At 38.7% G+C, this 22,193-nt stretch overlaps 1 protein-coding gene across 7 annotated transcripts in view; it reads left to right on the forward strand.

Annotated features, from left to right (window-relative positions):
* MARCHF1 (membrane associated ring-CH-type finger 1) overlaps positions 1-22,193 on the forward strand; it is a 635,011-nt gene that overhangs the window by 560,420 nt on the left and 52,398 nt on the right. For 6 of the 7 annotated variants that reach the window (XM_019650581.1, XM_019650582.1, XM_019650583.1 and 3 more), the window contains 2 exons: positions 15,105-15,184; positions 15,463-16,221. In XM_019650581.1, coding sequence (XP_019506126.1) covers positions 15,105-15,184; positions 15,463-16,221 — 839 coding nt within the window. Of the gene's footprint in view, positions 1-2,577; positions 2,718-15,104; positions 15,185-15,462; positions 16,222-22,193 lie in introns of those variants that run through there. The other variant, XM_019650584.1, reaches the window with a different exon arrangement.

The following is a 22,193-nucleotide window of genomic DNA, read 5'->3' on the forward strand; positions in this document are numbered from 1 at the left end:
CATGATTTCCATTCACTTTTGCAAACTGGGTCACTTTTAACTTGAATTCAGAACTGTATGAAAATCTTTTCTGAGCCATTTCTGGGCAGAACATGGCAAAACGTAACCTACTGTAATATGCCGGTAACAAGTGCAAAACAATGAGCGCAAAGACAATAAGCGCAAAAAAGTGGGAAATGCAAGTAAAAACTCTACAACCACTGTATAAAACACACCCAGTTTTTAGACCCCTAATTTTTTGAAAAAGGGTGCGTCTTATACATTGGGAAATACAATATTCATTTATGAGAACCTGTGTACCTCAGCTCAGTTAAGTATGTTGAATTATTGATCCAAATATAAAGTCAAATTACTAACTCTGTGTGATCTGATCTAACAGACCAGGAATCTGGCCTGGACATTACAACCACTGGAAAACCATTGCAGGAGTGGAGGTGAAGGCTAGGGAGACTTCCACAAGAATAGGAACACAAGATACAGTATGAGGTTGACCTTCAGTCCAACAGGTTCTGAGCAGTTGTACACAGGGCCAATCAAGCCAAAAAACGTAGGAAAGTTTGGATAACATTTAATTCCAACGTATTTAAACCAACTTTGTTCCTGGTCCCACTAATCTCTGGCACCACTCTGGAGAGGAAGAACCTAACAATAAGAAAAAAAAGAAAAGAATTGGAAATCAAAGAGAGAGACAAAGCCTAGCCTATAAAGTTGTCTTTGGAATTCTTTGGGGTTCTTAACTATATCCATCAGATTTATGTTTCTCAGCCAAAGTTCTACTCCTCTTGGGGCCCAAGAAGAGAACACCTTGCTCCTAGTGTAGGGAAGGTAAAATTTCTTTTCTACCCTTTCGGGTTTCCAGCTGGGAGTGACATCAAACAGATTAGCAAGAGAAAAGAATGCACATTTTATTTAGTAAGACTTTTCATGTACATGAGAGTAGTCACAGGAAAATGAACACCCAAAGAAGTGAGTACATCCAAGGGCTTATATACTAAGTTGAACAAAGAGTGGCAATTGTGAAAAAGTAAGTAAAAGATGTGGGGAGACTAAAGGAATGGAAGAATTATTTTTGCAACCTCTATTTGTACAGATTTCCATCAGTCTCAACTCCTCATCTGCGGTGATGGAGTGTCTATTTCCTCCTGGTATATGGAGGGAATCTTTCACATGGGAATTTCAATTTCCTATTTCAGGAACAAAAGGGGGGTTCAGAGTGCCCTTCTTGCACCTGCTATCTTTCAATTGCCTTTAGATCAAAATAATCAATATGCCAAAGCAGCATATTTTGGGGGTGGTATGTCCTTGACTCCTGCACTACCATATAAATATTTTCTTTCCATTGAAGCCAGCTTAAAAATACTTATTAACTCCTGCACTGGTTTAGGAATTAATATTTTCCTTGTAGTTTCCTACTTCTGGTCTAATATGTGATAACTACATAAAGTAGGTCCCTGATTTTCAGAAGGAATACATAGTAAGACCTTCAGTAAACCCCAGATTTATGAATATCATGAGTTCATTTTCTTTAGAAACCTCTTTTTTCCCCCCTGCAAGCAGCTATCATTTTCTTATACTGTCATTAGTCATAATAACAAAATTACAGGAATTGTAATAACTTTAGTTCTTCTCTTTGTTCTCCCAGTCTTATTACTTGATTTCCCTATGTGTTCTCAAACTATCATTTTATTCTTCAAAGTGACAAATTTGATTAAGTAACAATTCGGATGTTAAGAAATGTTTTTTTAGATTCTTATAGCAGACACTATTTAGAAATGTGGAAAATGCAAGAATGATATATTATAACATTAAGCAAATGTATTGTATTTGCCAGATGCTAAAAATGACGTTAGGGACCACTCAAAGACTGCACTTCTAGGTTGACATGATAATGAGATTTTGTGTTAAAACTATAAAAACATAAATTATAAATGAAGGAGCTGTGAAAACTGAGACTAATATTATAAACTCTTTTCACATTCTCTTGTCTTAATTGCCCCATTTGTACCCCTTTGACATCTGAAATAGAAAAGGAAACATTCTCTTTGATATAAATAATATGATTTTAATGAACAACGGATGACCTTAACTGATAATTAGCCCAATTATCAGATTATTAGTCTAAAAATCTACAAATCAACTATTCTAAAACTAATGTGCTTTTCCTTACATAAAATGTTAATAATCCTGTGCAAAAATCCAACTTACTTAGTTACTTACTCAGTCACTTGCATGGAATTGGCAAGCAGTTTAACTTGGTGGGTATAAAAGAAGGTGACAGTTCAGGCTATTAAATATATTTGGGGGGGTTTGCTGATTTTTTATTTTTGTATAAACATGGTAGAAATATGATGACACATACTTTAAATTTTTTCCAGGCTAAAATTATCTACAGCTATGGCCCATGGTGTTGCAATTTGAGGGCTTAACACTCCTTTTTTGTGTACACTCAAGTGTACCTTCTGATAGCTTTTGGCCTTGCCTATGTGTACATATTTGACTAATTTCCTTTTGACTAATTTGCCAGATTTTTACTTATGCAGATATTTAGATATCATTCTCAATGTATATAAGAAGATGCCTATGTTTCCCTGACCTCATCTGACTCTACACTTAACTAACTACATGGAGTCGCTTCACAGACGCATATGACTGGGAATATATAACCTTTCACTCAACTCTTTATCGACAACTCTGTGGAGAGATGCAGTATTTATAAGGTATTGTCTGATCTCTAGCTTTTCCTCCAAGTACTCCAAAGTTAATTCCTGAATTAAGACAGATAACAGAGTACTTTAGACATGTTTTGCTCTTCTACAGAGCTGCTTTTCATTGATAGAACCTAAATAATCCCAGTCCTTCTTGCTCCCAGTTTAAGTCCTGTGTCAGTGCAAAATGTCGTTCTAAAGAAATGCAATTCCAATTCTGAAAGCACTGGTGAACCCTTTCCTAAAGGGTTTCTTGGGATGGTCTATGGATTAGAGGCAGAGGTGGAGATGAAGCTGGAACCAAGGCAAAGAACACACGATAAGGATTCCTAAAGCTCCTTTCTCTCTATCCCCTCAATCCTTGTTCATTTAAACAGCTGATCATCTTTGTCTCATCCACAAAATCTTAAAGCTATTCTCAGCTCCCTATTCCTCGGTCCTTACTCCATCTCCTTATTGAATCTTATTTATTTCCTTTTCGTACTTTTCCTTTGTAGAGAAATCTAACCCACCTCTCTTTCTCCTTTAAGTATCACTATCTGCCAATCCAAATTGCATGATAAAGACTTGGCAGACAAGCAGTGAAGATTTTAAAAGGGAGGGGGTAGGGGAAGGAGCTAAGAATATTTTATGATGAACAACACAGCAATGAATTGCAAACACATGCCGATTATTATATTCTGATGGTCAAGGTAAAAATTTCCCCGTTACACTGAATTTTACTTTGCCCTCATGCCATTGGAAAATAATAATGGGCGTGTGTTTGAAGCTCATCACTGTATTCATTAGAAAAATTGTGTTGAAGATAAATGTTCATCACTATTTCTCTTAAATGACCACCAGAAATGAGTGTTCTCTTTGGTCCCAGAGCCAACAACTGTTTCTTCTAATGGTTCACATTGTATTTGCCTTATGGAAACTACATATGACTCTTTGTATCAGGGATTAGAAAATTTAGAACCACATTTGGCTTACTGGTCTGGCCAGTGGACCCAGAGACATGTATCTCATCTTTCCTGCTCTCATTTATTCTTTGTCCCATTGCCTTCTTAGATTTTTAATTTTTTTAAATTGTGGTTAAGATACGCATCACATAAAATGTGCTATCTTAGCCATTTTAAGCATACACGTTCAGCAGTGTTAAGCTCATTCTTATTGTTATGCAGCCTATCTCCAGAAATCTTATCATCTTGCAAAACTAAAACTCTATACCCAATAAACAACAGTTCTCCGCTCCTCGCTTCCACAGCCCCTGGCAACCACCATTCTAATTTCTGTCTCTATAAATTTGACTACTTTAGGTATCTTAAATAAGAGGAATTATATGGCAGCTGTCTTCTTGTGTCTGGCTTATTTCACTTAGCGTAATGTTCTCAAGGTTCCTTCATGTTGTAGAATGAATGTGTCAGAAGTTCCTTCCTTTTCAAGGCAGAATAATATACCATTGTATGCCTGTGCCAGATTTTGCTTATTTATTAATCCATCAGTGGACACATGGGTTGCTTCCACATTTTGGCTATTGTGAATAATGCTGCTATGAACATTCGTATACAAGGTTTGCTGTGGGTGGACATATGCTTTTATTTCTCTTGGGTAAATACACAGAAGTGGAATGGCTGGGTTGTATGGTAGGTGTATTTAACTTTCTGTGAAACTGCCAAGTGATTTTTTTTTTATATTACCTCCGGTAATGTATAAAAGTCCCAGTTACTTTGCATTCTTGCCGGTACTTGATATTGTCAGTATTTTTTAACTATAGACAATATAATGGGTTTGTAGTGATATATCACTGTGGCTGCAATTTCCATTTCATTGATGATTAGTGAATAAGAGAACATCTTTTCAAATGTTTATATTGGAAATGCATATATCTTTTTTTAAGTGGCTGCTCAAATCTTCAGCCTATTTTTATTTGGTGTTTGTCTTTTTATTACTGAGTTATAAGAATGTAAGAATTCTTTATATACTCTAGGTACAACTTTATTCGATATGCAGCTTGCATATTCTCTTTCTTTAGAATGCCTTTCTAAGAGCAAAAGTATGTAATTTATATAAAATCTAATTTATCAACAAATTATTTTATGATTTGTGCTTTTTGTATCTCATCTAGAAAATCTTTTTCTACTTTGAAATCACAAAGATTTTCTTTTTTCTTTTCTCTGACTTGTATAGTTTTAGCATTTTTATTTTGAATGAATCATTCTAAGTAATTTTTAAAATGTTGTTAAGGTAAGGATTGAGATTCATTTTCTTCCACGTGGATATCCACTTATTCCAGCACCATTTGTTTTAAAGATGTTCCTTTCCTCATTGAATTGCCTTAGCACCTTTGTTGTCAATCAATTGATCCTATTTGTGAATCTATTTCTGGACTCTCTATTCTGTCCTATTGGTTCATTGTATGTATTTTATGGTTTTGGCGCTATTATAAATGGAATTTCTTAAACTTAATTTTCTAATAGACTAACCTTTTCTAAGGACACTTGTCATCATCCTTATCTCCTAATCAGAAACTTTACTGATTATATATCAAATAATGTAGAATACTACTTAACCTGCCATTGACATTCCGTCATTGTCTAAAATCTTTCTTTACAGATTTATCACAGGCAACATATATTCCCAATAAACTTAATTATTCACAGCTCCAAATGTATACTTCAAACTTTCACATAAAATTGCATATATATATATATATATATATATATATATATATATATATATATATACACTCCAGGCTTGCATAAGAGGATCAAGGATGGGGTGCAAGAATACAGTATATGTGAAGATCCATAAGCAGTAAAGGGCCCTGGTATAGAAGAAAGACTCAGAGATTAAGCAAATTCTGGGTGGCTTTAGAGGGTAAAACAAGAATGAGTGCTGAAAACCATAGAGACACTGACTTCAATGTGACGCTACAACAATACAGTTAGATGATATAGTTAGAGAAATGAAAGGGATGTTCTTGGGAGATAGTGAATTCTGCTACAGGCCAAGCAGGGATAGAATGATTGCCTACTGAGAATGTTATAAATGGAATGATAGTATCAGATGGGGTTCAGACCAGGTCACCTTTGTATCCCCCTAGCCCTGAGATTGCGTAAGTATTATATGTTCTCTCAATTGATTTCTTTTAGTCATTAAATATCATTTTCACCACCAAAAAGGGTCTTTTAGAAAGTGTCAGGCCTATTTCTATTCCCTAGAGCCAATTTAATATTTTATCTAATACTTAATTCTTCAACATGTTGTTCATGAATTACTGCTGAAATTAATGGAGACTTTTTAAAAAAGGAGCTTCTGCAACATCATTTCCCAACTGAAGTTCTAGAATCATTCTTCATAGGGTACCATTAATGTATTACTAAATAAGAGAAGCCATTTGTAAATGATTATGCGTGATTATTCTCTGTCACCTCCATAAATTATATATCGAGCTCTCCTAGTAGAGTGGATCTAAACTGGTCAGGGCAGCAGGAGGCAACAGCTTTAGCATCTTTTGAAAACAATAATTAATTTTCAAAATGCTGAGGCCAATTGGCAATAGTTAACATTGCCCCCAGAGCACAATCAGCGCCTAGATGCCATAGAGACAAGTTGTCTTGTGTTGCCTATAAATGGATTCTCAGAAAACCTAATTTGAAATTACTGCCTTTAATTATATGGCTGATATAAATAACTTTGATAAAATTAGTGCAGCTGGCCTCCTGTTTGTTTTTCCCATTTGAATGCACTGTACAATGTAATCATCTGAAATAAACATCCATTACAAAGAATGCTTCATTTCAAAGAACATATTATTCTGCTCATCCAGCCAATTGTTATTTTCCCCTTCTAAACTGCATTTCAATCGCACACCTATTAAAGGGATGAACAAATTACCAAGCTCTCATAATGTACCAACGAGCAAATTAAAACAATTCATTGCTGCTGAATAGGGCCATGCATTTAAAATATTTTAATTCATTTTTATTCTCGATTACTATGTTTTCTTTTAAAAAACACCCTGCCTACTTAAATACTGTTGAAAGATATACTCTTCTCTACGCAATACAGTTGTCAACTTGCTAAATAGGAATCCTTATCTTTAAAAGAAAACAGAAGATGCATCTTTAATTTGGTGTGCTTTTTAACCCCAAAGTCTAAGGAGAGGGTCTCAAGAATTATATAAACTTTGGCCTCATTTCATTTATTTTGGGACAGGGCAGAACTGCCTCTTTTACAGAGGACAGTGTCCTTTCATCTTGGTTCACTGGATGTGATTGCGATCTTTATCTCTATTGCCATCAGGACAGGATTTACCAAGATCAATTCAATTCAGTCTAAATATTACCAAGCTCAGTTCAACTCAATTCAACTGCAATCAAGCTTGATTCAACCCCACATCCTTTATGAGCTACCTGCTACATACAAGATACTATAAAGATTTCCAAAATTAGTGTGGCATGGCTGGCCTCTCAGTCTGGTAGGAAAGGAAAAAAGAAGATTAATGATAGAATATTATGGTGGTTTGGAAATGGTTAGACAAGAATATGGATGATAAAATAAATGCTAGAGCAAGAGTAATTGATTCTATAAGAGACATTAAAAAGGGCTCCTGGACTTCAAAGGAAAATGGCTGTGCATAAAGTTGGCAAAACTAACTGGGCCTTGAGGAAAATTTCAAGCCTTTTTTCTTGTTGTTTTCTTTATAGACAAAGGCATAGAAATAAAGTGTGGGGTATATTTGATAATAACAAATAAGCTAGGTTTGGATGGAACCTAAGAATTAGGAGAAATGACTAAAGTTAATACCAGAAAAGTAGGTAGGATTCAGAACACAAAGGCCGTAAAATCCCAAACTGGTCTCTTTGTATTTAATTTATTAGCTTGTTAGGAACCATTGAAGCCTTTTGATAAGGCAAATGAAATGATTTAGGAAGATAAATCTCTGTAGAATACAGATCAAAATAGAGGGGGAAAAGGGGGGAAGGGGTGGCAGTGAGAACTGTAAGAAGAAGACTTTCTTCTCTCTGGACAGTTAACTGCATCAGGCTGAGGGAAAGGCCAGGACCTGGAATGTGATGAGCCGACAATGTGATTTAGATTATGCATCAGACCTGCAACTGGAGGACTCAGGCAAGGGGAATACATACACCTGCAGGAGCATGGGAGATAGTCCAGACCAGCCTGACCAATGGCAACAGGCAACCAAGTTATCTGAGATGAATTAGCCCACTCTGAATTTCCAGTGTCTGAGTCTGTGTTCTTACAAAAGCATAGCTTGGAACAAGGACTTGTATGGGTAGTTTATTTGGGAATTGTTCCCTAGGCGGCAGGAGCAAGGGAGAAGGGGAGTGAGAGAGAAAAACAGGAGGAGCCAAGAAAAGGGTGGAGTAGAGGTCACTGATGTGTCAAATGGGGCTCAGTCCACCAAGATCACCTCTGAAATGCAAAGAAAGTCTCCGAGAATTGACTACCTGAAAGAGAAGGGGTTGGTGAATTTCTCCTCTGGCTTTTGTCTCCTTTGGGTGGAGGGCTGCCTAGGGGTAACATCTCTATGCTTTGGGGCACACTTGTACACAGGTTTTCACAGAGTGCCCTTGGTTGATATTTGGCCAAGCTGAACTTGCCATTCTCTTTCACAGACGCTTATGGGACAGTTAACAAAGCCAGGCAGCTACGTATCCTTATCATTATCACTGGCCCTTACCATCCAAATGCTAGAGCTACTGCATGCCTCCCTACCGGCCTCAGCCCAGTAATTGTGATGCTGTGGCTCACTAGGCATTATCACCACCCCACCTACTATCTGCAAAGGCTTCCCTATTATGTCAGACCATGAATAACCTATCTCCTAAATTCTATCTTTTGGGTCTGCTTTCTAGAACTATCTCACGTACCAGCTGTCCCTCAGTTTGAGTTCCCCTCAAAGAAGTACTGGTGATAAGAGTTTTGATGTATTTCAGAAGTCATCCCAGGAATCATAAAGGAGCGATTTAGGGAACATGAGACAAAGATGGAAGGATTTAAGGGTGCAATTTGAATTCAGTATGGGGACTTGGTTCTAATGGGACTCCTAAGAAATGCCCAAAATGTCTGTCAGAATTTTCTACCTGAGGGACAGGAGAATGGATCATTTATCCACAAGCTTCTGGATCTCCCCCCAACCCCCCTTTTTTTTTTTTTTGAGAATTGCCCCTAGCGCTATTAACTCCCTTGTATTCAGGCTTGTGCAAGGCCAGTGGCTTTCCATGGAATTAGAAGTAGAAAGTAGAAACTAAGTGATACTCACTTGAGGTGGGACATTGTCACCATGAGGTCAGTTGGCCCTCACAAGGAATTGTTCACCATTCTGATAGCTGCAGCTATCAGAAGTGGACTGAAGGGATGTGACGCAGGACACCGGAGACAACTGACTAAATCTGTTTGTCTATCCAGCTCCCAGAATGCCTATATTTTATTATGGAGCATGGGCACTCTGATGGGTTCTCAACTCCTTCACAGAATGGTTCCTATTTATTCCCCTAAAAGATAGTCCTTGCTCTCAGAACTAGCCTTACGATCTCCTGCTCCCAGTGATTCTACCTTGACTGCTGCCAAAGCTTATCTTGGATCTGCTCTGTATCAATAGGAGTGAATGGCTTTTGAGAAGTAGGACATGACATGAGCTGCTAATTCAAACCAAATTTTCTGCCATGCCCTCCCTTCTGACAATCACTGTCCCATCTGTGTTTTCGGCTGTCTGTCCCAATAGGACATGTAGGCTGGCTTAGCTTGACGTCTACAGACCAGTGTGGCTCCATTTGCTGGCCTTCTAGGGCCTCTCAAGGCAGGCACCGTTTCTGCACCATTAGTGGCAGCTTCTCTTCTTAACCTGCCCAGAGAATCTGGCCTTGCTCTAAGACTCTTCCCCAGTGATGTGAATTGCCGAAGGCAGATTTGGCTTTCCCTTTTTGAAAAGATACTCAGTTCCTTTCAAAACTTTCTGTGCCCAAAGGAGCATTAGGACAATTTGCGCAAATAGCACTCTTTTCTACTTTTTGCTGTCTGGTTTGTGTCTTCCTTTATACACCATTTTTAATCCATGGAATTACAGACTCAGCTTCAGGATTACTTTCTTCTGCATCTAGATTTTGTACTCAGCCAATAGTATGGATGCTCGCTACACAGGGTTTCTTAGGAACCCCACATGGCCCTCAGCATGTAGTGCAATAAATTTTGCAAAACATAGTGGAGGAAGTATGTGAATTTCTAAAAGTAATCTGAGTTTGCTTACCTTCCTCTTAAGCCCTCTTTACTGCTAAAGTGAGACATGTTTTTTTCTTTTTTTTTTTTTCAAAATAAGATCTCAGTCTCTATCAGTTCAGAACTTAAGCACATTCAGTCTTTCAAGGTTTCTTCTTATTTGCTTCAATTTTCAGAATGCACCGGACAGGGACCTCTATTTAGAGTTCTATACTGCAGGTTTTTACCAGACCTGTTGCTAAACCACTGCCCCCTGACTGTTGAACTTGGTAATTAGCTCTTTGTTACAGCCAAGCTGGGCTCTTACCTTCCAGCCCAGTAGAGGTTTTTTTGGCATTGCCAGGCCTCTCGCCTGGGTAGTCTTTTCCATGGCTTTCTGTTATAAAGTCACATTAACTTTAAGTCTGGTGACTCTTGCTTACTTCCCCAGGTTAGCAATTCGTTATATTTCACACACTCACAAAAGCACAAGACCTGTGGATTCCCTCACCCACATCAGGCTGTGGGGATGGGAGAGCTGACTCAGGTCCATCTGCCTCTGTAATTTCTATCGTATCCTACCCTTCATCTTCCTCCGCTATCGGTTGTGATAAAATTATGACCAGAGGTCCAAGATCTCTTCTAGATAAATAAAAGTGAGATTTGGCGACTTAGAAAACACTTTATCAAAAACAATAATAATCAGGCTTTCAAGAATATTATCACTGGACTCTCAGAAGAAGAAGAAAAACTAATATGGAATTTGATTTAAGACACTGACCCTTTGACCTTAGCCCGTGGTTCTTAACTTTGGATGCACATTGAGTCAGTTGGGCAGCTTTTAAGAACACTGATGGTCAGGGTCTGTGCCCTGAGTCCTATTCCTCAGATTCTAAAATAAAACCCAGGGAAAGGTATTTAAGAAAAAACCTCCCCAGTGATTCTAATTTTTAGCCAGCGTTGAGAATCATTGACTTAAGGCTGCTATGTGTCTTTTCTCTGAATGAGGGGACACCATTGAGACCATTTTTGAGGAGAAAACATGATCTGCTGAGAATGAATAAAGATAATTCTAATATTTCAAGATTGGTGTCCTATTACAACCCTTGGACACTCTACAAAGCACTTCTCTGGTCAGTGATTTCATGTCCCCCTCCTAACAATCCTTTTATGTGGATATCATCATGACTGCATTTCATTGAAGGAGGGAAGTGTAGCTCAAAGGGGATAATAAGCAATGACTGTATCACTACATATTGAAGGAAAAATTCCCCAGAAATCTTGATTATTCATATTCATAGTTGTAATTTATGACATCATCATTAATATAATTAAAAAGTTATTTCCCTTTTATTAAACTTAAAGATTTGAAATATTACAGAAATAGATAACCTAAAAAATAAAGGTTTCTTGTAATCCTGCCTCACAAAGACAATCACTGCTAATGGTTGAACAAATACTTCCCCAAATGTGTCCTATTCATATGATAACATACATCATGAAAGCTTTATATACCCAAATGGGATCATACTACCTAAAATTTTGAATTGCTTTGCTTACATTGACTTTTTACATAAAAATATATCCTACACAAAAAAACTGTGTGAGTTTGTGTGTGCATGCCTGCAGTAGATCTCATTCCTTTTAATGGCTTATGTATTTCATTGTAAATAACGGAACATTTGGGCTGTTTCCAATCTCCCACTATTACAAACAATGTTATAATGAACCTTCTTATTATAATGAAAATATCTTTGGGCAATTGTGCAAGTGTTTTAGCAAAACTGATTGCTACGAGTAGAATTTCTGACGTGAATATCGTAGGCATTTTTTGTTTTAATAGAGTTTACCAAATTGCCCATCAACAAGTTGTGCCAATTTACAATTACATACTTCTACAATATACCGTGATGCTTGTTTTTCCCACCTCAGTACATTGGGGATTATCAATCTTTTTAAATGTGCTGATCGGATAAGTGAAAGTAAATACCATTTCTAACTGAATGTACTTTTTTTTTTTTGCTGGAGATTTTGCATCTCTTTTTACACATGGCTTTTGGCCATGTGTAATTCCTTGTCTGTGAACTGCCTGTCTCTGTGTTTTACTCATTTTTCTCAAAGACTAATCAACTTTTCTCCCTTGATTTGTAAAATATCTCTGAATACTAGAGAAATTAGCTGTTTGGCCACTCCTAACATGTGTTAGGAGTATGGCCTTATTATGGCTTTGAAATTTTTCGGGAGTAGTGTTGATATGTGAGTGTATGTGTTCCTTTTTTATAAATTAGAAGGGTTTTTGTTTGTTTTTTCAATATCATGCTTATCTGCCTTTTCCTATGTTTTTTTTTAAAGATTTTTATTGGGGAATTGGGGGAAGGGGAACAGACAAGTTGCTGTCGTTTTGTTCTTCAGTCTAGTTGTGGAGGACGTTGCTTCACTGGCCCAAGTTGGCACCATCATTGCACTCTTCCTGGGCAAGGCAGATCAGTCGCTGGCCTCTGGACGGCCACTCACGGCAGCTTGAGGGCCACTCACCCTGGCTGCTGGCTACACACGGTAACCCATGGCAACCCACTGCCACAGGGGCTGCAGCCTACGCCGTCGCCAGCGACTCATGGCATCCCAGCTCCAGGTTGAGCTGTTGTTCAGCATCTTAGCTGTGGAGGGCAGTGTCACTGGCCCTCATATGTGGGATCCAAACCGGGGCCCTCTGGCGTCCCAAGCCAGCTCTTAACCAACTCGCCACTCGGCCAGCCCTCCTGTGTTATTTTTGTTGTTTTATTTCATCCTAAGAAAGAGATTCCCTTCCACAATATTATAAGCATATTCAGTTATGTGTTCTTCTCATACTTTTATGGTTGTATTTTACTACAGTTAAGCCTTTTATCCACCTAAACTTTAGTGTAGGCAGTGAGGAAGGGAGCTAGCTTTACATTTTTCCCAATGACTGGTCACTTTTCCCCGTGCTGTTTATGTAATAACCTAGTCTTTTTCCACTGACTTGAAATGCAACTTTATTATGTACTAAGGTATAGAAAGGTAGATTAGATAGATAGATAGATAGATAGATAGATAGATAGATGATATAGATAGATATCTATTCTAATGATGTGTCTTTTCCTTTGCCACCCACATATTATTCTAATTTCTGGAGATTCATACTGTTTTGCTATTTGGTAAAAGTACTTTTACCCATGATCCCACTTAGTTTTTATTAAGAATTTCCCTAGTTTCCCCATGTTATTTTTTTCGACTGATCTTTCAAATAATTTTTATCATATTTAAAAATAAATCAACCAGTTGGGGTTGTATTTCTTAAATTATCCCATTTCTCAATCCCTGCTGTATCCTGGATATACTGAATCCTAATTCTTCTCCCTGCTTCCAATTCTCAGCTGCCAAAGTAACCATTCTTGTGCCCAAATTTAATAATTTCCATTTGCTAATGAATATCTATCAATGATTTTCCATTTATTTGAGGGTACAACCCAGACATTTTAATGTGTCCTATAGGATCTCTGTCTATTCCTTTATCCTGTCTTCATATCACCTCTTATTTCATTCAGCACCTTCCCTCATTACAGTCATTACAAAACTTTCTGTGTTTCCCAAACAAGCCACATGCAGGCTAGTCTGTGCTTTTGCACATTCTTCTCCCTGTCTGGACTGCCTTTCCCCACTTACTCACACTCACTCTTCCAAGCTCAGGTGTCATTTCCTCCGGGACATTTACCTTAAATCTCTGCTCCATTCTACCTGAGATGCCCTTCCTTCATCAGAACCCCTATTACTAAAATCTACCAGAATAGACTAGACCATTCAAATTGCCTGTTCATTTACATCTCTTCTCCACTAAGCAAAGCCCCTTCTGGATGCCACCGCTTTCTTTATTCTCAGAACTCGTCATTGTATCTATTACATAATAGAGTTAGAATTAGTTTCTCTTTCTCTGGGTCCCAAATGTGTGTATATCTCAAACATGGGAATTTTTACAGCTACTTTGAAGTTGGGGATTCATTTTTCTAACTTTACTATTATTTTTCTTGATGGCAAAATTGTGTATTCTATCTGCACAGTCAGATTGGCCTGAGTGTTGAGCTAGGACTTCCTTGGTTTCCTCCTGTGTGAAGGAGGAGAAATGTACTGCTAGGAGGGTGTGAGAACAGGCAAAGGAGCAAGTTTCCTCATCCAAACCTCTCCTGTAACACCTACTAGGAAGAAACAGCACCAAATTCTCAGTTTCTTCATCTGTAACATCAAGTAATTATAGTATTTACCACATATGTTTCTTGTGAGTATTAATGAGTTCACAGATGAAATTGACTTAGAAGGGTGATTGGCACATAATATTCACTTATAACTGTTATCATTATTTCCTACTTGAGAGATTATTATAAGGATTACAGAGACAGTAGATAATGTCACAGCACATAAATTCTCATTTTGATTTATCATCATCTATATCAAGGACAATGGGTTAAAGAAGTCAAATAGAATGAAGAAAATGCTGTGTCTCAAAGGAAGGAATTTAGTGAAATATACTCATCTTTGTGCCATCAATCTGAATTATTCCGGGCTCTCTTATTCTTAGATTCAGTATGGTCACAGGGTTCAAAGACATGAAAGGTCAATAACATTACAATGGATACATTGTATTAGTTTCAACGATGAAATAGTAATAACTGTAGGCTTTTACATATTACAAACTATTTTCAAATATATTATCTCATGGAGCTTTGATGTGACATAATGTTAACTCCAGGCAGCATATAGCAATCTAATAGCTATTTGATTATTTCAGCTTCCCAGATTATTATCATCCTTGTCACATAATAGCCTTTATGTCCTTTATATCATAAAATATTTAACTGTTTTCCATTTGTTTCCAATGCAAATTGAGCCATTCCACTCAAATGTTTACAGTAAGTAGAATAGAAACTGTAAATTCATCTTCCTCTCTCACAAATGAAGAAACAGCGCAGTGGTACAGCATCTCAGCTGTTTCAAGTTCCTCAAAAAAGTTTTACTTTTGCAAAACGAACATCTAACTTCCTATATTCTGTGAGCCGTGTTATAAGCAACATGACTGGCAGCCACGTTTGTTGTAATTTTTTAAATATGTGGAAAAAAAGCAAAATATCGACCATGTATTACCTTAACCAAGATGCCAAATTATCTAACTTGTTTCTCCAGGCAAGCAGCCCAACAACAGGGACAGCTCCCAGGAGCCAGTCAAGGTTGTCTGTCTGTCCATCCACTCAGGACATCTGCAGGTAAGTGCTCAGCAAACGATCCCATTTAATATTTTTAGACTAGTGTTTTGTATTCTCGTTTTACATGCTGAGACTATGTGGCTCTTGCTTTTGCCTTACGTTGTCCATGGGTGATTTATACTGGCTTAATGTTTTTTTCCTTTAGTGCATTTTCTTCATTTGATCTTTATTTACCAGCTTCTGGTCCATGCTATCATTTTCATCATTTTCTCTCTCTGTTTCCCCATGGTTTTCCTCTCCATTCCCATTTCCCATCCTTTGCCTGTTGCTTTGTCTAGATCTGCCATCTTGCATGATATGTCAGAAGATGCATTTGAGCAGTGCACCCCTGTCATGGTTCTGAGCCCTGCTAGGAAGGACTTTGGTAAGAAATCAGTAAAACAGAGGCCTAGGAGGAGGAGAAGGGCCTCTGAGAGATATGAGCATACAGGAGAGCCAGTAAAAGGAAAAAGAAATGATTTCAACCTCCAAATATCAAGCCCCAGATGGAGGGAGCTTCACACAGATTCTTCAGATTCATCTTCCACAGATGAGAGTCATTGGATTCAGGCAAAAAGGAGAGCCCAAATTCCATTCCGACTGTCACGAAGAAGAAGTAACAATAAATCATGTGGAAACTTGGATGGGCCTTCTTCTCCAAATAGAATTGATCTGGTAGATTTGGGATCCAAAGGTGAAAAGCAACAAGAGCTGATCAAATGTGAGAGTTGCTCCTTAAATCTCTGCAGAGGAAAAGGCCCATGGCACCAAGAGTACAACGTTTCCCTGCCTATAGGATCCTTTGAGATTAAGAGATCCTCAAGGAACCATGAAAGAAGCAAAGGCAGATACCACCACAGGGACCCACAGCTCTTGCATAGTCTTAGGCAAAATGAAACAATCAAGAAAAGATTTTCAGAGCCAGGTTGCAGCACTGAAATATTGGCAGTAACAGAAGGCAGCGAGTATGTGGATGGTGCAAGGTTCCAGGAGAATAACTCTGTTCAGAAGCCCCCTGCCACCTACCACGATGCTTCTGATAATGTAAAACTATGCAGGTCAGTCGCTATAGAGAAAGACTTGATGCCATCCAAATGTATTTCTTTTTGCTGTCAGTTAGGAGTGAGTTAAAACATGGTACTTATTCATACTGTTATTTGTCTGGTTGGATATAAGGTGGTAAAATGAGAAGAGGTGGGTCTGAGTAAAACGATGTGGAAGTATCCATGGATTTGAAAACTGTTGCAGAATAGAATTAGATTTCTCCTTTCCTCTTCTTTTAATTCAATAATCATTTATCCTGGGAAAGAGAACAACAAACCAATTGAGTCTTATGCCCATTCTCGTTAAGACAACTAGTGGAGTAAATATGAGTGAGAGTGGATGAAACCTTAGACTCTTCAGTGCAAATCTGGTGAACTGTTAGCTCCCTGTCACAAAGATATTCAAGGCTTGGGGGTTTTAAGGTCAAATTTTTGTATCAGAAAAATCTCTTCTGCAGTTGGTGCTAATTTGTTCTCCAAGTGCCTTACTCAGCAGGGTAATTCAAATCTGAAAGAACACAGACAGGTCATGGACTTATCAGTGGGGTTGCTGGAATCTTCAGGGAAGGAGACCACATTAACTTTAGTGATAATCACACACTAAAAGGTTTCAGCATGTAGATATTTCATAGCTGTAAGACTCCTGTTTTGCACTTTTTACCCAACTGCACACATTTTCAAAATAACTTAATGTTAAAAAGAATTATAGGAATATCCATGCTGTTATTCACAAAGGAGACAATTTAAACAAAACAAAGATTTTTAAATTTTTCATATTATACCCAATCATTTAAGTTGGTTGGATTCTGTTAGGGAGCAAGTGAAGTATTTGTTGCATAATGCTTGATTGTTTGGGTTTGTTTTTTTGAAAGTTAAAGTTACTTTATAAAAGAAAATGTTTGTGTGGGTCATGTGAATCACGTGACCCTGACAATGTCGCCTATGTCCATGCAAGGCGGAACAAGTGGGCAATTAAACTCTGGATGTAAATAATATTAGATGGTTTGCTTCTCTGCAAGTTTTATAAGATAGTCATTCATAAAATGCTCATTTATTTATTTATTCAAGCATCTGTCATGCATCAGATTATATTCTAGGCATTGAAAATATTACAATGCATACCATTTGTACAGTCTCTGACATCTTTGAGTTTGCAGCCTGATAGGGATAAGAGACACAAAACTATTTTATAGTTATTATATAATTACAAGTATGACAGGAATATGGAAACACGTAACAAGGGAGCTTTACTTATTCTGGGAGGTCAGAGAAGACCTCTCTCAAAGAAGTGACAAGCTGGCTGAGGCTCAAAGGATGACAGGAATTGATCAAGGAAAGAAACAGGGAGAAGCATCCAGGCAGAGCGCCACTACATGAAGCCAGGAGGAGGGAAGACGTTTAGTAATTCAGGGAACTGAAAGCTGGCTGTTGTGGCCAGGGTGTGGTGAGCGAGGGGGATGGGTGGTGGAGATGGGCACAGAGAGGTGGAGAGGGCCATGTAAGACATGCCAAGGGATTTAAAAGAGAAGTGACACCATTTGACTTATATATTAATGTAAGTTTCTTGGAATCTTTTCAATATGATTTAAGTGTGGCTTAGCTAAAATGTTGGGGGATGGAATAAAACAATTTCTAGTCTAGATTAAGAGTCCCCCTCTTGCCACCATCTGTTGCCATTCCCCAAATCTACTTCCAACATAATGTAATGAAAAACAGTCAAAGATGCTAGTTGTAGGCTTAATGGTAATTGGAGAAAAAATAATGCTTGCAAATTAAAGTCGGAGTGGCTGTTTCTCCTAATTTAACAGCGCTGCTCTGGAGGCACATTTTCACAGACAGGGCATTTAACTTAGACTCCTATTAATGCAAGTGAGATTGATGGGCCCATTATTATTACCCCTCGCTGTGAGTTACTATCAAAATGTACCCACTAAGCAAATACTAAGGGCAGCATATTGTACTAGATACCAAGGATAAACAGTGACAAGACTTAATTCTTGCCTTGCGTGGCCTGTTATCTAGTGGGAGAAATTGAATGCCCACCTGAAAATATGAAAGTTCAAGATTGCACAGGGTGAATTTAAAAAAGAGGAATACTGCAGGACTTTGAAGAAAGAAAAATTGCTGAGAGCTGGAACAGTCTTGGAATTAAGAAGGGGGATTGGAACTGAGGAGAGTAGAATTTAGATTGGCAAAGGTTCATGGATGGCAATGTAGGCACTCAGGCAGAGGAAACACCATGAGCCCAGACAGGGATGTGGGAATGGTGCACTGCACTTAAGAATTTTGTGTGAATTTGTGTGATTAGGCTGAAAGGTGTGCATAGGTTGATAACACCTAATTTTTTTAACAGACATTGTAAACAAAACATGCATATCCTTCCAAGGAGTTTATTCTGTACATCCTTGTTTTCAAGCTGCTTCAATGAGCCTCTTGGTGCCAAGAGACTGCCTCAAAAGTTGAGGACAGATCAAGGGGGTTGTATTCCCGTTAGCCCATCTTCAACCAAAGAAGCTTCATGAATCTCTCTTCTGTCATGAGGTTCTACATACTTTGCCTTTAAGAAAGAAAGAATATTCCACAGCAAAAATAAAAATAACAATACAAAGAGCATTTGCTAAATAAAATAGGGTTGATAAAGAATAACGTGTACAGAATAGTCATGATGTTCTGAGGATGTACTGGGAAAGGAACCTAGACTTTAGGAGAACAAGTTGTGATATGGTGGAAGTATCCTGCTTTGGGATAAGTGGGACTAAGATGACAAGGGTAATGAAAGGGGGGAACACAGGCATACCAGCATTCCACCAGGTGAATAGGAACAACCTTAATGCTTGGAACTGGTGACAGCATAAGACAAATGAGTCAGGGATGACTCTAAACCTTGGAACTTGGGACATAATAAATGCCGATGTTGCTGACAAAGGCAGATGAGGTCAGAAGCAAGTTGGAGTGGGAAAGACATGATGAGTTCAATTACAGGCAGGCTATTTGTGGTCGCAATGACATTCAAGGGTCAGCTGTCCAGCAGACAATATGAGACTTGTCAGTGAAATGCAGGAGAACAGTCAGGGCTGGGTCTGTATGATGTTTCAAGCATTAGTGAACTATACACAGGGCGACACGAAGCAATTGCATATTTGCAATTGTCATTAACATGATGTATTAGCACAGGGCACTAGCACAAAGGTATTAAAAATGAAAATCTTCTCAAGGCCAGGGAGGACATACAGATTTGTGTATCATGCTCAGGGAGGTGACTGTGGCGTCTGGAAAGTGAATGAAATCTTTAAATGTAGGAAAAAAGAAAAAAGGCCTCCACATGGACGTGGCCTGAGCACCAGGGTCTCCTGTACAAGGGGAAGGGAGCTGGCTCGTGGAGAAACAGTACTTGCCTCTGAACTGGCACTCCTGCTGCTTCAGACATGCATAGGCAGGGCGAGTCTCAGCCACACCACAAAGCAGAAGCAGCTCCTAAGGCCTTCCTCCTTCTCTGTTCCTGGCATGCCATCCTCCCCGTGGACACTCTGTGCTCTTTCCCACCCTCATCAGAGCCTTATTCAGAGAAAGTTTCTCTATTAGCCAATTATAACTTACAGGACATTTAAATCATCATGCCCCTACACCCATAGTTGTGTAGTAGGGAAAGCTGTGACTTTTTAGAGAATAAAAAGAATTACATTTGGAAAAAGTGTGAATTAGATCATGTCAGCGCATGCTGGAGACTTTTCCACAGACTTTGAATTGCTCTCGGTGGTAAGTTCAAAATCTTTAATGTGGTTTACAAGCCCCTGCATGATCTATCTATCAGCTCTACCTCTCCAGCTTCAATACCCATCATTAACCATGACCTAGTCGCGCTGGCCTGTCTTTAGTTCCCTGAAAGTGCCCAGGCCTGTCTCTTTTAAGGCCTAGAATGCCTCCCCATTACCCTCTGTGCCCTTCACCAGACTAACCCCTGGTCACCCTTTCTTGGTTTAAATGTCATTTCATTAGGCGCACCTTCATGATTCCCTAACCAGCAGCACTCAGGCCCCCTGGGAGTCACTTCCAGGGCATAATTTTAAAAGCTATAACAGCATATAGGTATTTTTGTGCCTGACTGTCAGATTTTGTTCACTGCAGTGTCCACAGTGCCTGGCAGATAGCACATAGTCAACACAGTTTTTGAGTGAACAGATGTAGGAAAATGATTTTTCTAAGGGAGCCATTCTTACTGGGTGAAATCATAGCACTAAGCAGTGGGTTACCTCACCTGCTATGGAGCCAACATGAAAAGAAAACTTGACACCAGCGGTTCTCAAACCTGAGTGGACGTCAGTCTCAATGACAGGGCTTGTTAAAAATATAGATCGTTGGAACCCTCCCAGAGTTCTGATTCCCTTCCTGAATCTGCATTTCTAAAATGCTCCCAAGTGATACAGATGTTGCCGACCTCGGGACCACATTTTGAGAACTACAAATTCCCCATGGGCTTTAGCTGGACAGAGAAAAAAGAAGTAATGGAGAGGATGGGTTTGGGAAGCATAACTATGCTTTTCTGTCCTTCTGCTGAATGCAGACACAAAGCACGATTAGGCTATTGTTTCATTTCTTTTACATTGTCATACCAGTATAGTGTGGGTCATCTTACTAACCCAGAGACTGACAATGTCCCAACTTTACCAGGAACTCAGATGTCATGGTTTGGATATTGTTTCCATTCAAACCCACTTCCTCCTGCCAACTACCCCCATTTCTGTCAGTGAGTCCACAAATCCCCTGAATTTTCCGTTTTGACTATTTTCTTCTGCATTGAATATATCCAGCCTCTAACCAAGGCCTGCCATTTCTTCCTGCTTTTCACCTGTGTCTTCTTTCTCATTACCAATGTCCCAAGGTGGTCCTTCTCTCCACATCTACCTGTTTTGGCCAGGACTCTTCCACCAGCTTACAATTGACTGAAACCAATTCAAGTGCACTTATGTAAGAATTGGATGTGTTAGCCACAGACCTAGGAAGTCCAGGTATACAGATGGCTTCAGAGACTCCAGAGACTAACAATATGGTTCTTTACCCTCTCTCTCCTTTCCTGGATGTTGTTCTTATTTTCCCCAACTGCAAACAAACTTCCTGTATATAGCAGAGGGAAGCGGCAATGTGGACAGAGATAGCTTCAGGCTTACACTTTACCAGCAGTGACCTAACAGCTAACAGAAAACAGAAGCAGCCTCTTCTAGCAGTTACAAATGAAATCCCAGGGATGAAACATAATTAGCCTGCCCTTAGGTCACAGCCTGGGGCTACTCACAGTCACCAGGGGTGCAAGGCATTACACTTAGAGCAAGTCCCTGGGTGGGAAGGCTGGATTTAAAATGTGGCTATTGGAAACCTCTCAAGAACCCTATGAAGTGTGGAAAGACATTTCAACAACAAAAGGAGCAGCACCAGTACCAGAGAAAGTGGGGAAAGAATTATGAGTAAAAAAACAAACAAACAAAAATAGTGCTCAACTACCATCAAATTCAGTTCTTCTCCTCCAAAATGCCTTTATCCTTCTCTCCACATGCCCATATTTAGGTATACTTCAATAGTCACCTCATTTTTATTCTCTTTTATGACACTTTTCCAAACTGTTCTGGTCTACACTGACCTTTTTTTTTTTCTTGGAAGTCCCATAACCTTTACAGTCAATATCCCATATTTAGTATTTGGTTTTTCTCTAACAGTTTCATCTATGTTAGTTCTGTCTTTCCCATAGAATAAGCTCCTTGAAGATAGGAATCCTGTCTTACACCTAGTCTGTGCCTTTAGCTGGCCTTTAGTTTTGTTCAAACAGAACTTTTATAATGGCTTTGCAAAAACCATGGGAATAATAATGGGAACTGGATGGTTCAGGGTAGAACAAATACAGGATCTTGAATTTCATCAATGTCCTCTTTAAAAGAAGAGTCCAAAAGTAAATGCAAACCCCTGGCAATGTTCTAGTTCTTGCTTGGTTGGATGAT

Source organism: Hipposideros armiger, unplaced genomic scaffold (assembly GCF_001890085.2).
Source record: "Hipposideros armiger isolate ML-2016 unplaced genomic scaffold, ASM189008v1 scaffold_142, whole genome shotgun sequence".
NCBI classification, from domain to species: domain Eukaryota; kingdom Metazoa; phylum Chordata; class Mammalia; order Chiroptera; family Hipposideridae; genus Hipposideros; species Hipposideros armiger.